Here is an 18505-nt window from a genome sequence, read left to right on the forward strand (position 1 = left end):
TGCCACAAGTGCAGGAAGGTGGTGCATTTTCTGGCCCATGCATGCATCCAGGAGCATGGTCATCTGCCATACAGTTCAGACATGGCCCCTGTAACTTCTTTGTGTTCCCACAAAGGAATGGACCTGGCCCCCACTTGCTGGCAGCACCAGTGGCCTCCCACACCATAAAGAAAGCCTTATCTGCTCCCCACTTTCCGGATGAGGCTTGCCCTGTATGGTGTGCGCAGGAGCTGGCCAGTGTCGCAGTGAAAGGGGAGCGGTGGTGAGGGCGTCTGATGCTGACTCACTGCCTGCTCAGTAAAGAAAAATAAATAAGTTAAGGAAAGAGGATGCTTACAAGTAGCCTCTCAAACCCGTCCCCGCTCCTCGGGCTCCAAACTTAAACTGATCCTATAGGCTGAGGGGCCAGGTGGTCCTATAAGCGAGGGCGGGGTAAAGGGTAGAGGAAGCCTGTGCTAGTGGGAAAGAAAAAACAGGTTTTTGATACCTACCGGTAATTTTTTTTTCTCCTAGTCCGTAGGAGGATGCTGGGGTCCACTTCATGACCATGGGGTATAGACTGTTCCGCAGGAGCCATGGGCACTCAAGACTTTTCAATGGGTGTGAACTGGCTCCTCCCTCTATGCCCCTCCTCCAGACCTCAGTTATAGGAACTGTGCCCAGGGAGACGGACATTTCGAGGAAAGGATTTACTTTAAACTAGTGGTGAGATACATACCAGCTCACACCTCAACTATGCTGCACAACATGGCATTCAACATAACACACGCCAACAGGCATGAACCAATTACAGCAACGTGCTGAAACTAATAAAACTGCAGGTAAAGTACGCACGGGGACGGGCGCCCAGCATCCTCTACGGACTAGGAGAAAAGGATTTACCGGTAGGTATCAAAATCCTGTTTTCTCATACGTCCTAGAGGATGCTGGGGTGCGGATGACCCTGCAGCACCGATTGACCGAACTTGAGGTATTCATCGGCCAAGGTGTCAAACTTGTAGAATTTAGCAAATGTGTTTGACCCCGACCAAGTAGCTGCTCGGCAAAGTTGCAATGCCGAGACCCCCCGGGCAGCCGCCCAGGATGAGCCCACCTTCCTAGTGGAATGGGCCTTCACCGACGTCGGTAACGGCAATCCAGCCGTAGTATGAGCGTGCTGAATCGTACTTTTGATCCAACGCGCAATAGTCTGCTTGGAAGCAGGACACCCAATTTTGTTGGGAGCATACAGAACAAACAAAGACTCTGTTTTCCGTATTCGAGCTGTTCTAGCGACATAAATCTTCAAAGCCCTAACCACATCTAGGAGACTTTGACTCGGTGAACGTGTCAGTAACTACTGGCACCACAAGTTGGTTTATGTGGAAAGATGAAACCACCTACGGAAGAAAATGTTGACGAGTCCTCAACTCTGCCCTATCTTCATGGAAGATCAGGTAAGGGCTCATGTGAGACAAGGCCCCCAATTCAGACACCCGCCGTGCGGATGCCAATGCCAAAAGCATCACCACTTTCCAAGTGAGAAACTTCAACTCTATCTCTTGTAGAGGCTCAAACCAAACTGATTGAAGGAACTGCAACACCACGTTAAGGTCCCATGGTGCCACTGGAGGCACAAACGGAGGCTGGATGTGCAGAACCCCTTTCACGAAGGTCTGAACCTCTGGAAGAGAGGCCAATTGTTTTTGGAAGAACACTGACAAGGCCGAAATCTGGACCTTGATTGATCCCAATCGGAGGCCCGCCTCCACACCAGCCTGCAGAAAATGGAGAAAACGTCCTAACTGAAACTCCTCCGTAGGAGCCTTTTTGGATTCACACCAAGACACATATTTTCTCCAAATACGGTGGTAATGTTTCGACGTTACTCCTTTCCTGGCCTGAATAAGGGTGGGGATGACTTCCTTGGGAATACCCTTTCGGGGTAGGATCCGACGCTCAACAGCCATGCCATCAAACATAGCTGCGGTAAGTCTTGATACACGCACGGCCCCTGCTGCAGCAGGTCCTCGCGAAGAGGAAGAGGATCTTCTATGAGCAACTCCTGAAGATCTGGGTACCAAGCCCTCCTTGGCCAGTCTGGGGCAATGAAGATTGCTCGAACTCTTGTTCTTCTTATGATCCTGAGCACTTTTGGGATCGGCGGAAGTGGAGGGAAGACATACACCGACCTGAACACCCACTGGGCCACCAGCGCATCCACTGCTATTGCTTGAGGATCTCTCGACCTGGAACAATATTTCTGAAGCTTCTTGTTGAGACGAGATGCCATCACGTCTACTTGAGGAACTCCCCAAAGACTTGTCACCTCTGTGAAGACTTCTTGGTGGAGGCCCCACTCTCCTGGATGGAGATCGTGTCTGCTGAGGAAGTCTGCTTCCGAGTTGTCTACTCCCGGAATTAAAATTGCCGACAGAGCCTTTACATGTCTTTCTGCCCAGAGGAGGATCTTCGTCACCTCTGCCATTGCCGATCTGCTTTTCGTTACGCCCTGCCTGTTTATGTACGCGACTGCTGTTAAATTGTCTGACTGGATCTGCACGGGATGATCTTGAAGATGATGTACCGCTTATTGTAGGCCGTTGTAAATGGCTCTCAATTCCAGCATGTTTATGTGAAGGCAGGCTTCCTAACTTGACCATTTTCCCTGGAAGCTTTCTCCCTGAGTGACAGCTCCCCAGCCTCGGAGACTTGCATCCGTGGTTACCAGGAGCCAGTCATGAATTCCGAACCTGCGTCCCTCTAGTAGGTGAGAACTGTGTAGCCACCACAGGAGCGAAATCCTGGCTTTTGACGACAGGATTATCTTCCGGTGCATGTGAAGGTGGGATCCCAACCACTTGTCCAACAGGTCCCACTGGAATACTCTGGCATGGAACCTGCCAAACTGTATGGCCTCGTAGGCCGCCACCAACTTCCCCAACAACCGAATGGACTGATGGATCGACACACTTGATGGTTTCAATATTTGTTTTACCATTTTCTGGATTTTCATTGCCTTTTCCACCGGAAGAAAAACTCTCTGAACTTCTGTGTCCAGAATCAGCCCGAGAAAAGACAATCTTGTCGTCAGTTCCAACTGTGACTTTGGATAATTTATGATCCAACCGTGTTGTTGGAGTATCGACAGGGAGAGTGTGATGTTTTGTACCAACTGCTCCCTGGATCTCGCCTTTATCAAGAGATCGTCTAGATAAGGAATTATATTGACTCCTTTTTGACGCAGGAGAACCATCATCTCCGCCATCACCTTGGTGAATACCCTCGGCGCCGTGGAGAGACCGAAAGGTAACGTTTGGAATTGGTAATGGCAATCCTGAACCGCAAATCTCAGATAAGCCTGGTGAGGAGGATAAATGGGAACATGCAGGTAAGCATCCTTTATGTTTACAGACACCATGTAGTCCCCCTCCTCCAGATTGGAAATCACTGTCCTCAGTGATTCCATTTTGAACTTGAATCGTTTCAAGTAGAGATTCAGATTTTTTATGATTAGGATCGGTCTGACCGAGCCGTCTGGCTTCGGAACTACAAAAAGGCTTGAATAAAACCCTTCTCCATGTTGTGACAAAGGTACCAGGAATATGACCTGATCCTGACATAATTTTTGGATTGCCGCTGTTACTGCTTCCCTTTCCGGAAGAGAAGCTGGCAAGGTCGATTTGAAAAATCGGCATGGGGGAACGTCTTGAAACTCCAGCTTGTATCCCTGGGACACCATTTGCAACACCCAGGGATCCAGGCCAGACAGAATCCAACCTTGGCTGAACAGTTTGAGACGTGCCCCTACCCGAGCGGCCTCCCGCAAAGGAGCCCCAGCGTCATGCTGAAGATTTGGCAGAAGTAGGGGTAGACTTCTGCTCCTGGGAACCTGAAATCACTGTGGACTTCTTTCCCTTTCCCCTTCCTGCAAAGAAGGAGGAACCTCTTGCTTTTTTTGTATTTATTGGGCCGAAAGGACTGCATGTGTGGGTGATATGTCTTTTTTGCCGGTGCAGGTGCAGAGGGCAAAAATGTTGACTTACCTGCGGTAGCCGCCGAGACCAACGCATCCAGGCCATCGCCAAATAAGGCCTCACCTTCATATGGGAGAGCCTCCATATTTCTTTTGGAATCTGCATCCGCGTTCCATTGGCAAATCCACAACGCCCGCCGAGCCGATACTGCCATGGTAGCGGCTTGTGAACTTAAGAGTCCAATATCTTTCATCGCTTCTAGCATGTATGCGGCAGCGTCTTTGATATTCCCTAACTTAAGGAGTATCTCATCTTTATCAATCGTGTCAATTTCTGATGACACGCTTTCTGACCATTTTTCAATAGCACAATAGTGGGCCTGAGCAGCGTACCATTGGCAACATAAATGGATTTCAATGTAGTTTCCATCTTTCGGTCTGCCGGCTCTTTTAGTGAAGCCGTGCCAGGTGCAGGGAGAATTACCTTCTTTGTCAGCCTGGACAGTGCTCTGTCTAACACGGGGTGTCTCCCATTTTTTCCTGTCCTCCACCGGGAAAGGATAAGCTAGCTGAATTCACTGGGAATACGAAATTTCTTTTCGGGATTCACCCGCATCCCTTCAAAGAGAGTATTAAGCTCGTGGGAAGGAGGGAAGGTGACCTTGGATTTCTTTTCTTTATAGAAATAAACCTTCTCTTGAGGTACAGGGGTGGCTTCCGTGACTTCCAGCACTTCCCTTATAGCTACAATCATATATTGTATATTTTTTGCCAATTTATGATTTATTTCTCTGGAGTCACTATCGTCGACACAAGAATCAGTGTCCGTGTCGGTATCAGTATTCACAATATTCGCAAATGGTCTCTTATGTGACCCAGAGGGGTCGCCTGCGGATGGAAGAACAGAGCCCTGAAAAATCACATCTTACACAGATTTTCTCCAGCACTTAGCATGAGATTCAGACTTATCTAATCTCCTATTGATATGATGCATACTATCACGTATTTCTTTCACCCATGCAGGCTCTTGGTGTAGCGCCACCACATTACAACTCTGTGTCCCTAAAATGCCTTCCTCCGGGGAGGAACTCCCTGCCTCAGACATGCCACACACGTGTACAACACACTCTCACAGACACACTGGGACTTATAGGAGACAGACCCACAGTAAAATCTGTCAGAGGGACATAGTTTTGGAGCAGCCAGTTCACAACCCAGCGACAAAGAAAAAATCCCTGTGCCGCGTACTTTGTACACAGAGACAAAATCCCCGTGTCGCATACTCCGTACACAGAAACCTTTAAACGCTATTATATTATGAACAATATGATTTAGCACCAAGGCCCCCCCTTTTTTCACCACGATACTTGTTCAGAAGTGGAGGAGGACCAGCGTCTTCTCTGCAGTCTGTGAATTAGAGAAAATGGTGCTGAACAGTGTGCTGGCTGCCTGAGGAGGAAGCTCCGCCCCCGCAATGGCGCGTTTCTCCTCAGAGATTTTTCACATAATATTTATACTGGCGAGTGTAGGGCTGTGTCTTGGCATCTTATGCCCCCCTTTTATCCAGTTTACGAGGTTATTTGCTGCCCAGGGCGCCCCTCCCCTGCGCCCTGCAGTGCCTGTGTATGTGTGGACAGCAATGGCGCGCTGCGCTCCCGCCAGCCACGCAGTACCTCAGCCGTCACTTTACTTGATTGAAGATCTGTCTTCTTACACTCACCTGTCTTCTGACTTCTGGCTCTGTGAGGGGGGTGACGGCGTGCTGTGGGAGTGAGCATCTAGACACGGCTAGCGTTCAGTTCCCTTCAGGAGCTAATGGTGTCCTGTCAGCCAGAAGCAGAGCCATGAAACTCTTCAGGACGTTGGTTCCTACTTCTGCCCCCTCAGTCCCACGAAGCAGGGAGACTGTTGCCAGCAGTTCTCCCTGAAAATAAAAAAACCTAACATAAAAGTTTTTTCAGAGAAACTCAGTAGAGCTCCTCAGAGTGCATCCAGTCTGCCTGGGTACATTTCTAAAACTGAGGTATGGAGGAGGGGCATAGAGGGAGGAGTAAGTTCACACCCATTGAAAAGTCTAAGAGTGCCCATGGCTCCTGCAGAACCGTCTATACCCCATGGTCATGAAGTGGACCCCAGCATCCTCTATGACGTATGAGAAATTAACTATTTGGTGCCCAGGCTCCGCTGCTCCACTCTATACCCACAGTGATCCCAGTGTCCCCCGTGGCTGAAAAAAGAAATAGTTGTGTTCTAAAGCTTTCGACTAGTAGTGTATGTGCCTGCAATTTGGTTAGTAAGCAATTCTCATCACACAAACATAGCGGAGGAGTAAGTGGTTATTTACATGTCTTTTATAGATTCCTTCCGACTTACCACTGATGAGAGACTCCTCTGGGTAAATAAACTGTGCAGGCCTTATAAAATGGTGTTTCTTAAGCAGACTGATTGGTTTAAACCCAATTAATACTAAGCTAGGATCATCAAACCTCTTCAGCTCTTCTGTCTCTTCCTTCTCCAAAACAATCTGCCGGTTACTGTAAGTCTGCACAAAGAAAAAGGAGGAACAGTAAATGTTTGTTCATGGTAGTCTTTCAATGTCAAATAGAAATAGGACGATCCCATTTCATAGCACTACCCAAAATATGGCATTAAAAGACAGGCGATTTCATAATGGAATTAAAAAATGCACTTCTATTTCAGAATGTGGCAGCAAAAAGGTGTGTGTATGTGTGTATACTCGTATTACTATCCTTATGGGGACACAGACCAGACAGCACACCAACACTGGTGGGACTTTCAACATGGTGGGAACCTGAAATGAGGTCCCCATGATTCAGACCCCACAAGGTGATATTAAAGGCATGTACCAACTACCCAGCATCAAAATCGGACATGTCCTCGAGAATCACATTTTCCAGACAATACTGTGTGTGTATGTGTGCGCAATGCAGATTGTGTGTTAAAGCAACTGACTAGTCCCCTAAAAAATATAGATTTATATATTTTAGGGGCCCACTGCAGTTTCGCCAGGTGGGCACCGCGCGTGTCCCCTCCCCCTGCCCCCTGCAGGAGCAGCAGACAGGGCGCCTCCCCGTAATTTTAGGAACCCGGGGTGCCTTCCCATAATTTTCAGGGCCCGCTGCAGTTCCACCAGGTGGCCACCGGGGGCGCCACGCGTGCACCCTCCCGCTTAAGGAGCAGCAGGCAGGGCACCTCCCCGTAATTTTGGGGACACGGGGAGCCTTCTAATAATTTTGGGGGAATGCTGCAGTTCTGCCAGGCATCCACCGGGGGGCATCGCGCATGCCCCTGCCCACTGCCCCTGCCCGTAATTTTGGGGACCCGGGGCACCTTCCAATAATTTTGGGGCCCCACTGCAGTTCTGCCCAGTGGCCACCAGGGGCGCCGTGCTAGCCCCCTCCCTCTGCCCCCTGCAGGAGCAGAATACAGGGCGCCTCCCCGTAATTTTGGGGACCCGGGACGCCTTCCAATAATTTTCAGCCCCTGCTGCAGTTCCGCCAGGTGGCCACCGAGGGGCGCCGCGCGTGCCCCCTCTTTTTGCTCTCTGCAGTAGCAGCAGACAGGGCGCCTCCCGTAATTTTGGGGACCCGGGGTGCCTTCCTATAATTATCTGGGCCCGCTGCAGTTCCGCCCGGCAGCCACCGGGAGGTGCCGTGCGTGCCCCTGCAGGTGTAGCAGACAGGGCGCCTCCCTGTAATTTTGGGGACCCAGGGCGCCTTTCCATAATTTTCGGGGTTCCGCTGCAGTTCCGCCAGGCGGCCACCGGGGGGCGCCGCGCGTGCCCCCTCTTTCTGCTCCCTACAGAAGCAGCAGACAGGGCGTGCCCCTGCAGGTGTAGCAGACAGGGCGCCTCCCGTAATTTTGGGGACCCGGGACGCCTTCCTATAATTATCTAGGCCCACTGCAGTTCAGCCCGGCGGGCACCAGGGGGCGCCGCACGTGCTCCCTCCCTCTATCCCCTGGTAGGGGCTCTAGCCGGGGCCCTTCTTATAATTTTCCAGGGCGCTGGAGAGGAGCTATTCGACTTATCTCAATAAAAAGTGCTGAATTTCCCATTCTGGAACTCCCCCAAATGAGTGTGGACAGTTATCCCTCGTGCCTGGACACGTTTCCAGGAGCTAGGGTAAAATCTGAGCATGGCCCGCGAGAATGACGCTCGCTCCACCCGATCTGCTAAACTGAAAAGAACCCCTCAGGCATACCGATATGGCCAGTTCCTCAGGGGAAGGTGATGTGGCTGAGAGGCTGGAACTGCAGGTAAGGATCTGTGACAAAAATGCTTTGGAGCTTAGAGACTGGATACAGACTAAACAATAGAGAGTGGTCTTCCCTTTCAGAGGCAACCCAGGCAGGGCTCCAAGGCTGAAATGGGGCTCCTCCGGGCGTCGGTTGGAGCCCACGGACCGCGCTTTACCCGGCTCCCTCTCCCCTGGAGCAGCGCACCCCAGTGGAAGACAGGAGAAGCGCAGTCCCTCCGGTATTTCCAGTCTTCCGTTACTCCGACCTCCCCTCCGAGGCCGAAATGGGGCTCCTCCAGGCGTCGGTTGGAGCACGCGGACCGGGCTTGGCCCGGCTCCCTCACCCCTGGCGCAGCGTGCCCCGGTGGCAGATGAGGGAAATGCAGTCCCTCCGGTATTTCCAGTCTACCGTTCCTCTGACCTCCCCTCCGAGGCTGAAATGGGGCTCCTCCGGGTGTCGGCTGGAGCCTGCGGACTGGGCTTGGCACGGTTCCCTATCCACTGGTGCAGCGTCCCCCCCCTTGGTAGACTGGGAAGGCGCAGTCCCTCCGGGACTTCCAGTCACCCGTTTCTCCGACCTCCCCTCAGAGCCCGAAATGGGGCTCCTCCGGGCGTTGGTTGGAGCCCACGGACTGGGATGGCGGGCTGAACTGGGTACTGCAATTTGCGGAAATCATGCCGATGAGTGTGTATGGGCAAACCCTTAGGCTGGGAGTGGTTCCAAGAGCCTGGGGAAAATCAGAGAGTGTACTGCAAAAGTGCTGCACGCATCACCTGTCCTGCTATGTCTGAGAACCCCGCTGAGAGATTCACAGGCTGAGAACAGAGTCCAGCTGGGAAAAGACAGGTACGCGATAGAAGGTCCTCTTTTCTTTGTCCCGCAAACTGATCGATGTGGCACCCAGAGACCCAGCTGGGAGGGACGCTCGCTTGGCTGGAACCCAAAGGTCCCGGCCAGCTCCAGAAAACTCGGCCCTCCTTCTGCCCACAGCGTGCCTGGAACCCCTCCGCTGTAAGGGTTTCTGTTCCCCAGGTGTCCGCCCAGTGCTCCGGGCCAGAGCTGGGTGGGCCCGGTTTCTGACTCCAGGCAGTATGGTCTGCTCTGTCAGTCCAGCAGGTGTATGACAACACCAGGGGAGCCGGGGAAGTGTGCCCATCGCCTAGCAAAGTTTACCCTTGGACCAAGGATGCGGTTCGTCAACGGCAGCTCCTCATGAGTCCCTGGAGAGGGCCCCGTGCGCTGCCATGGTAAGGTGGCCGCACGGAAGGGTTCAGCTGCGGGGCCCTGCGGAGAGAAGAGCCAGACAGGGCGGAGGTAGAGAAAGCGCATGAGAAAGTCTCACATGGCGTGAGAGTGAAGCGTACGCTCTGAGCAAGTCTGGCTGGAGACCGTCCAGGAGAGAAAGGGAGAACGGGAGGCCCCTTTGGAGCGAGTCAGTGGAAGCTGCATGCTGAGTGGGCCCGGGACTACCCATGTGTCGACGTCTGTATCCTGGAGCGTGGTGTCAGTGCTCCGTGAGATGAACCTTTTATACCCTTTAACCCCTCGGGACAAGATGAAACCTGTCAGGTGTAGATCGGGATGTGGTGGGTTGGGGACAGCGGGGTTCCCTGGGGGCGGACAGCTCACCCTCGCCTCAACCGACGGGGATCTGGGTCGGGAGGCTTGAGGCGACCTTTTTAAATCGCTGCTTACCCAAACCATACCCCAGAACGGCTTGAAATGTTTTCCCAGCATACGGGTTGTTGGGTGAGGAGAAAAATGTGAGATTGAGCGGGTGCGGTCCCCCTTTACCTGGGGGCTGTTCGATGTGCACCGGCGCCTGGGAACCACACGGAGTGGGTCTCACCATCCTTCTGACTCCGAACTTCCCCCTTGGCCCGCCTTTGATGGCCATCCACCAGGCCCTACTGCTCTTGCTGGTGCCAACTTGGCACATGGCCCCTTGTCCTCCGTGGTGTTTGCTGCTGCTTTCAAGATGGCGGCGGCTGACTCATCTTCTGTTACTGCTGGCTACCAAGATCCTGCCGGTAGCCCCCCGCATCACTGCAGGGTATGGAGGACTGCTGTATCCCAAAATGCTTGCCCTCGGCTGAGTGGCACAACTGTAGGTTGTCGTGGGAGGTTGTCAGTTCTCCCTCCATCTTGGAGGGTGGGGGGAGATTGCCACCCTCGTCCCCCTTAGGTGGCAGGGGTGCGGGACAGGCTCTGTAGGGCAGTGATATTGGCCCAGAGGTGTCACCTTCACTGTCCGCTCCACCGCCCCGCCTGCAGCCTCTTAACTCCCCCCCATCACCACAGGATCCGGAGGGCTGCCGGATTCCCCGATGCTTGCTTGCGGTTGAGTGGCACGGGTGAGGGCTGTCGCGGGAAGTTGTCAGTTCCACTTCCATCTCAGAAGTGGGGTGATATCCACCATCGTCCCCCATAGGTGGCGGGGGTGCGGATTCCCCACTGCTTGCTCACGGCTGAGAAGCATGGGTTGGGGATCGATTGAGGTTGTCTGTGTCCCCCCCCTATCCTGGAGGGGGGGGGGGAGATAGCCACCCTTGTCCCCCTTAGGCGGCGGGGGTGCGAGACAGGCTCTGCATGGTGGTGATGTCAGCTGGAGGGGGTATCCTCCCACGGCCGATCCGCTGCCCCGCCTGCAGCCTCCCCCAGCATCACCACAGTGTTCGGAGGGCTGCCGGAATCCCCAATGCTTGCTCGCGTTCGAGTGGCATGGGCAGGGGCTGTCGACTGAGGTTGTCCGTACTCCTCTCCATTCTGGAGGGGGTTGATAGATATGTTTTTCCCCCACTTAGGCGGTGGGGGTATGTGACAGGCACTGCAGGGTGGTGCTGGTGACTGGAGGGGTCACCTCCTCCGGCTACCCTGGATCCCTTAATAATTTCCCATGGTTGAATGTCATCGCCGCGGGCTATTGCAGGAGGTTATCTGTCTGCTGTTGTCTCTCCCTTCAGTGTCAGGGAGGGGTGTTGGGCGCTGGCGGTTAGGGGATTGGGCACCCCCCACCGCGCTTGGTGAGACTGTTCTCGAGAGACGATTGTGAAGACAGGTTAGTTTTGGCCTACTGATGATGTGTTGTCACCATTGAACTCCTAAATAAGAGAAGAACTATAAAAGATCAGACATTTGTTGCATGTGCAAAGCTGAGGAGCCAGAGGAGCCTGAGCTACCATCTCCGATATTATAATCAAATGCCACAAAGTCAGTCAAAATTTGGCTGACTGCGGGGGTGGGCATATGGGGCGTCTCGTGCCCTCGCACCCAAAGCTTGCTTGAAGCTGTTGCGCCCGAATTCCCGGCCCGGGGACTTGGGCGGTGACACTCCGGTCGGCGGGTACGCCGTTGGGTCGGGTGTCGGGGGGGGTGTCTGTCCCCTGGTCCTCCCGTCCCCCGTGGCTGCTCCCTCCCTGGGCTTAATACTCGGCCAGAACCCCCAGCGGGGCAATAGCAGATGCGGATACAGGACAACCCCGGACATGGGGATTTTTTCCCCCGTTCTGTGGTTATTTTTATTTTTTTCTTGGGAGGGGAGGAGGGGGGTGGAAGGTCCTCTTTTTTGTGTGGGTGTTTTTATCATTATTATTTTTTAGGGGTGGGGGGACACACCTGCTACCGGCCCGTGTGTATTTTTCCATTTTTCCCGTACTGGTTTTTGGTGGGTCTTTTTGTTTATTTTGGGGGGTTTTGGGGTGTGTTGTTTTTCTTGTTTTTTTGGGTTGGTTTTTTTTTTTGGGGGGGGGGGGGGGGGAGGGGAGCGGAGGGGAGGAGGGTGTCTTGATCTTGCCCCAGGCACTGCAGTGGCGGACGGGAATACTGGACAAACCCCGCTGCCGCTCAAGGTATTTTTCTCGTACTGTTTATTTTGGGGGGTTTTGGGGAGAGTTTAAAAAAAATGTGTGTGTTTTTTTGTGTGTGTTTTTGTTGGGGGGGGGGGGGGGGGGTTCATTATGGTTTTGCGTGCGTATTATTTTTATGCCTTCTGCTGCAGCAGTGGATGGGTATATTGGACAACCCAGCTGCATGCATTTTTTTTTTAACGGAGCAGGCAAAAAACACACAGCATCACACACTCCCGGAAGTCCTTGGTTTGTCTCCCACCCCCAGAAGTTACCAGTTATATTGCTCACTCCCAGAAGTCCTCGGTTTGTTTTCCACTCCCGGAAGTCCTTGGCTTGTTTCCTCAAGACAATGAACGCGGATCGGGCAGACAGTAAAACGGATGGCAGTGATGAAGACTATCTCCCTGACTCATCTGAGTTCAGCAGTTCAGTTGACAGCAGCGGGGAAGAGAAATCTTGTAACGGGAGACAGGCGCTGGAAGTAGCCAAGGCTTCCTCCACAGACGGCGGCCTGAACCGACGGACGCATCACGGCGTGTCAGTCCAGGTTCTTAACCTAAAAGGGGATGGTTCCAGAACATATAGCAACAAGAAAAACTTCTGCCTATGGTGTGAGAGGCCATACTCCAAAATTGCGAGGCACGTGGAAGCCGTCCACCGCAGTGAGCCGGAGGTTGCAAGGGCACTGAGCTTTGACAAGAACTACAGGGAAAGGTCAGTGAAGCTGGACCTGATTCACCACCTGGGGCACATAATATCGGTGTTCTGCGCGAGGGCAGTGGTGTCCTACTACCTTGCAAGCAGCCGGCCAAAGCAGCAGCTCCCCAAGATTTCATGCACTGCGCACACAACCAAGGTCTGTTCTCCAGGCGACACCTGTGGCGACATGTGAAGAGGTGCCCTCTTCGAAAAAAGGGTGGCCACCCCAAACCCAGTAGAACCAGGGTCCAGTCCCTCTGCACTTACGCCACACCCGTTCCGCCAGGTGTTGGCACCGGCCTGTGGAAGTTGTTGAGCCAAATGAATTACGATTATGTGGTAGCCGTGATCAAGGGGGACAGCTGCATCATACAGTTCGGGCGCCACCTCTACAACCGACTGGGGTCTGATGTCGGCAAGCACGAGTACATCCGCCAGAAGCTCCGAGAGGTGGGTTGGCTCCTGCTGCATGCGATGAAGCTCACTCCATTGCGGAGCATGGAAGATTTCATTTGCCCACCCAACTTCTTCCATGTGGTGCATGCCGTCAGGAGCCTGGCCGACTACAATGAAAAGACCAACACCTATAAAGTCCACTCGCTGGCCCTGAAGGTGGGCCACAGCTTGCAAAAAATTTCCGCCATGGTCAAGTGCCAGGCACTGATGGAGGGAGGTGCCCTGACAGTGGACAGCGCACGGAGCTTCAGGAAACTGTACGAGGCGAGGTGGAGCGAGCTCATCTCAACTGCTGCCCTGAAGACCCTGCGAGAGATAAAATGGAATACCCCGTTCCTCCTACCCTTCACTGACGATGTGTAGCGATTGAACCTGTACCTCCTTGACCGGCAACGTGAGTACATCAATGGGTTGTCTGCCCACCCTTCTGCAAAGCAGTGTTTAATGCTGGCCAAGGTTACCCTCACGCAGCTGATCCTCTTCAACCGCAGGAGGGAAGGTGAGGATTCCAAGATGCGGCTATCCTCATTTGAATCACGGCACACTGCCGACTTGCAGGGCGACATGGACCAGGAGATGGAGAAGGCTTTCTGTCACCACTTCACCTGTATTGAGATACATGGAAAAAAAGGCAGGAAGGTTCTCGTCCTGTTATCCCCATGCATGCAGAAAGCGATGGAACTCCTGAGGGCAGGGTGTGGTGTCAGGCCTGACAATTTCTAAGTTTGCCAGGCCAGCCGCCTTATCACACTTCAGGGGATCCGACTGCATTCGTCTCTATGCCCGGGAGTGTGGGGCCAAGCATCCCAAAGCACTGTCCTCCACCCGCCTCCGGAAGCATGTGGCCACCCTTTCCAGGGTCCTCAACCTAAGCGACACCGAGATGGACCAGCTAGCAGATTTCCTCGGGCATGAAATCCGGGTGCACAGACAGTATTACAGTCTTCCAGAAGGTACCCTGCAGCTGGCTAAGTTAAGCAAGATCTTCGTGGCCCTGGAGCAAGGGAGAATGGCTGAATTCAGGGGCCGCAGTCTGGAGGAGATCTCCATCGATCCAGATGGTAAGTAAGTATCACTCGACGGGTGGCTCCTGGGACCGACACTGTAAGTGGGGCTGGTGTGATGGGATTTACTGTCTCTCTCTATTTCCAGAACCAATCCAGGTGGCAAGTGATGACTCTGGGGATGAGCCAGAGAGGCAAGCCAGTGAGGCGACAGTGGTGCAAACCAAGAAAGAAGCAAACAGTGTGGCAGTAGAGGGAGCCACTTCTAAAGGTGGGTGCAACCTTCCATACCGGTGGGGGTTGGTGGAGGGTGGCCTTGGCTGGTAATGGCTTTGCAGGGTGACAGTCCTTTCCTCTCCCACGTAGGTGACAGCAGAGGTGCTAAGAGGAAACCATGGACCCCAGCGGAAGTCAGAGCTGTTGAAAGACACCTGATGCAGTTCATCCACTCCTGCAAGGTCCCGGGAAAGAAGGATTTGTGATGCGTGCCGAAGGGCTGAAAGCCAAGCGCTAAAGGCTCGGAACTGGCTTTCAGTTAAATTCTAAATAAAGAACCGAATAACTGCGATAATGAGAGCATGAACTAACTAAATAAATAAAAAAATAAGTAAACAAACAAACAAACAAACAAACAAACACATGCATACATACATACATAAATAAATGAATAAATAAATCAATACATAATCAAATAAGGGTGCCATTGCACCAGATGGCCACCTGGGGGGAGGGTGTCACACATAAATTGATCCATATGGTATGTCCCCATGGTCCCCTCCCATGCCACACATGACCCCACCCTCTGTCCCCATGCACAGGCTCCAGGCTGGGACCTTCCAGGGGTAAGGAAAATGGTGTCCCCGTGAGGGATGTTCCAGACATGTGTCCCGATGAGGTCACAAAAACAAGTATGTGTGTGTGTGTGTGTGTGTGTGTGTGTGTGTGTGTGTGTGTGTGTGTGTGTGTGTGTGTGTGTGTGTGTGTGTGTGTGTGTGTGTGTGTGGGAATATTATCAAAACTGATGAAAGTACTTTTTTTTAATAAATGGAGTATATTCTGAAAGCATTAAATACATACAAACTAGACAAACTTAGCATGTCACCAATACATAGTAAAGGTACATATGAGAAAGTGTATAAACTCACAAAGCTGTATATAAATTAAGTGTGGCAGGCACACTACAAAACTTTCTTGCGCTAGTTTTGTGGGTATATAAGGTGTGCGATAGGCCTTCTTCACACATAACACCCGCTGCAGTCATAGATAAAAGGAACGATTTATCAGATTTGCAAAAAGGGATGATTATCGTCTTTCAGGCCAAGGGTGGCAGTATTTCTGTAACAGCGCAGTTTGTGAACTGTTTGCGTCTGCTGTCGTGAAGGTGAATCATGACTAGATAAAACGAGATTTATGGTAAGAACTTACTGTTGTTAAATCTCTTTCTGCAAGGTACACTGGGCTCCACAGGGAATGACATTGGGGGGTGTAGAGTAGGATCTTGATCCGAGGCACCAATAGGCTAAAAGCTTTGACTGTTCCCAGAATGCATAGCGCCGCCTCCTCTATAACCCCGCCTTTGTGCACAGGAGCTCAGTTTTTGTTAACCAGTCCAATGCATTAGTAGGTAAAAGAGTCGACAACCGTTAGTAGCCACATACACCACATTCTCACGACAGGAGAAGGTGTCAGCAGCTAATGCCTAACCAACCCAAAGAAGCTAAGTGCGTCAGGGTGGGCGCCCTGTGGAGCCCAGTGTACCTCGCAGAAAGAGATTTAACAAGGGTAAGTCCTTACCATAAATCTCTTTTTCTGCTGCGGGGTACACTGGGTTCCACAGGTAATAACATTGGGGATGTCCTAAAGCAGTTCCTTATGGGAGGGGACGCACTGTAGCGGGCACAAGAATCCGGCGTCCAAAGGAAGCATCTTGGGAGGCGGAAGTATCGAAGGCATAGAACCTTATGAACGTGTTCACTGAGGATCACGTAGCCGCCTTGCACAATTGTTCAAGGGTCGCACCACGGCCGGCCGCCCAAGAAGGTCCAACAGACCGAGTAGAACGAACCTTAATGGTAGCAGGAGCTGGAAGGCCAGCATGTACCTAAGCATGTGCAATCACCATTCTAATCCATCTGGCCAGGGTCTGCTTGTGAGCAGGCCAGCCACGTTTGTGAAAACCAAACAGTACAAAGAGAGAATCAGACTTCCGGAGGGAAGCAGTTCTCTTCAAATAGATACGGAGAGCCCGTACCACATCCAAAGACCGCTCTTTGGAAGACAATTCAGAAGAGGCAAAGGCCAGAACCACAATCTCCTGATTAAGGTAGAAAGAAGACACCACCTTAGGTAAATACCCGGGACGTGTCCGAAGAACCGCCCAATCACGGTGAAATATTAGATATGGTGACCTACAAGACAAGGCACCCAAATACGACACCCGTCTAGCAGAGGTAATAGCCAGCAGAAGCACTACCTTAAGAGAAAGCCACTTAAGGTCTGCAGATTCAAGGGGCTCAAAAGGATACCCTTGCAACGCCTCCAGAACCACCAAGTCCCAAGGAGCCACAGGCGGGACATAAGGAGGTTGAATTCGCAAAACACCCCGAGTGAACGTATGCACATCAGGTAAGGTTGCAATTTTTTCTGGAACCAAACCGACAAGGCAGATATATGAACCATGATGGAGGCCAAACGAAGGCCCAAGTCCAGGCCCTGTTGTAGAGAGGCCAAAAGTTTGGCCGTACTAAACTTGTAAGCGTCATGATTGTTAGATGCGCACCAAGCAAAGTAAGAATTCCAGACCCTATGGTAAATCCGAGCAGAAGCCTTGACGGCGGAGTACAGCCGTTATTACCGCCATGACTTTGGTGAAGACTCGCGGAGCCGTGGTCAAACCAAAAGGTAACGCCCGAAATTGGTAATGGAGGTTGCCAACCGCAAACCTCAGGTATTGATGATGCGACATTGCAATACGAATATCCAGGTAAGCATCTTGTATGTCCAGGGAGACCATATAATCCCCAGGTTCCAAGGCCAGAACAATAGAGCGAAGAGTTTCCATACGAAACTTGGAGACCCTCACAAATTTTTGAAGGACTTGAGGTTGAGAATGGGCCGGGAGGACACATTCGGTTTCAGGAAAAGGAACAGGGGTGAATAGTAACACTTGCCTCTCTGAGCCAGAGGCACCTGTACTACCACTCACTCCGGTGAGGGACGTCTGTCAGGCAAAATCGATGAGGGGGACGATTTTTGAAGAATACGGCGTAACCTCGAGTGTCGACTTCCCGTACCCAGGCATCGGAAGTGGTCTTCAACCATTCCTGGGTATACCCTAGAAGTCGGCCCCCCACTTTGGGATCCCCCAGAGGGAGGCCCGCCCCGTCATGCAGCAGGCTTGTCAGTCTTGGAAGCAGGCTGACGGGCAGCCCAGGCCCGTTTGGGTTTGGGCTTAGTAGGTTTGAAAGTGCGAGCCTGTTTCGGGTACGCCTGACCCTTTGTTTTCCCTGAAGGATGAAAGGAGCGAAAATAGGATTTTGGTTACCTACCGGTAAATCCTTTTCTCGTAGTCCGTAGAAGATGCTGGGCTCCACATTAGTACCATGGGGTATAGACGGGTCCACCAGGAGCCATTGGCACTTTAAGAGTTTGAGAGTGTGGGCTGGCTCCTCCCTCTATGCCCCTCCTACCAGACTCAGTCTAGAAACTGTGCCCGAGGAGACTGACATCTTCGAGAGAAGGATTTAACACAGATAATGGCGAATTTCATACCAGCTCACACATACAAAGCACATCAAGCTAACTAGCTTGAAAAACTGCAGCAACTGCTGAAACATTACTTACAGCACCAAGTAACAATACAGTACATAACTAAACAAAGTTGTACTAAACCAGATAACGATCGCAGGAAAACGAAGCGCTGGGCGGGCCCCCATCATCCTCTACGGACTACGAGAAAAGGATTTACCAGTAGGTAACCAAAATCCTATTTTCTCTTAAGTCCTAGAGGATGCTGGGGTCCACATTAGTACCATGGGGATGTACCAAAGGTCCCATAGGGGGCACAAGTCTAGTTACTAGCGTAGTCAATAGTGTGGAAGAAGTAGGCCAAGGCGGGTAATTTTGAACCCCCGTTGCTAAGGTCCCACTGGGGGGCAATGAACCCCCAGCTGCTATATTCTCCTCAAACGTGTCTGCAGCGTCACCACCACGCAATATGGGATCAGCCCCAGCTCTGTCACCCCTCGTAGCTGACATATCTGAAAGCTCAATGCGAGGCAACC

The 18505-nt window shown here is 52.1% G+C and overlaps 1 protein-coding gene across 2 annotated transcripts in view; it reads right to left on the minus strand.

Annotated features, from left to right (window-relative positions):
• The window catches only part of XRCC6 (X-ray repair cross complementing 6), a 221463-nt gene that overhangs the window by 127228 nt on the left and 75730 nt on the right, over positions 1-18505 (minus strand). For both annotated transcript variants that reach the window (XM_063940459.1, XM_063940458.1), the window contains exon 8: positions 6329-6497. In XM_063940459.1, coding sequence (XP_063796529.1) covers positions 6329-6497 — 169 coding nt within the window. The remainder of the gene's footprint in view (positions 1-6328; positions 6498-18505) is intronic.

The sequence above is a fragment of the Pseudophryne corroboree genome, chromosome 9, assembly GCF_028390025.1.
Source record: "Pseudophryne corroboree isolate aPseCor3 chromosome 9, aPseCor3.hap2, whole genome shotgun sequence".
Classification (NCBI taxonomy): domain Eukaryota; kingdom Metazoa; phylum Chordata; class Amphibia; order Anura; family Myobatrachidae; genus Pseudophryne; species Pseudophryne corroboree.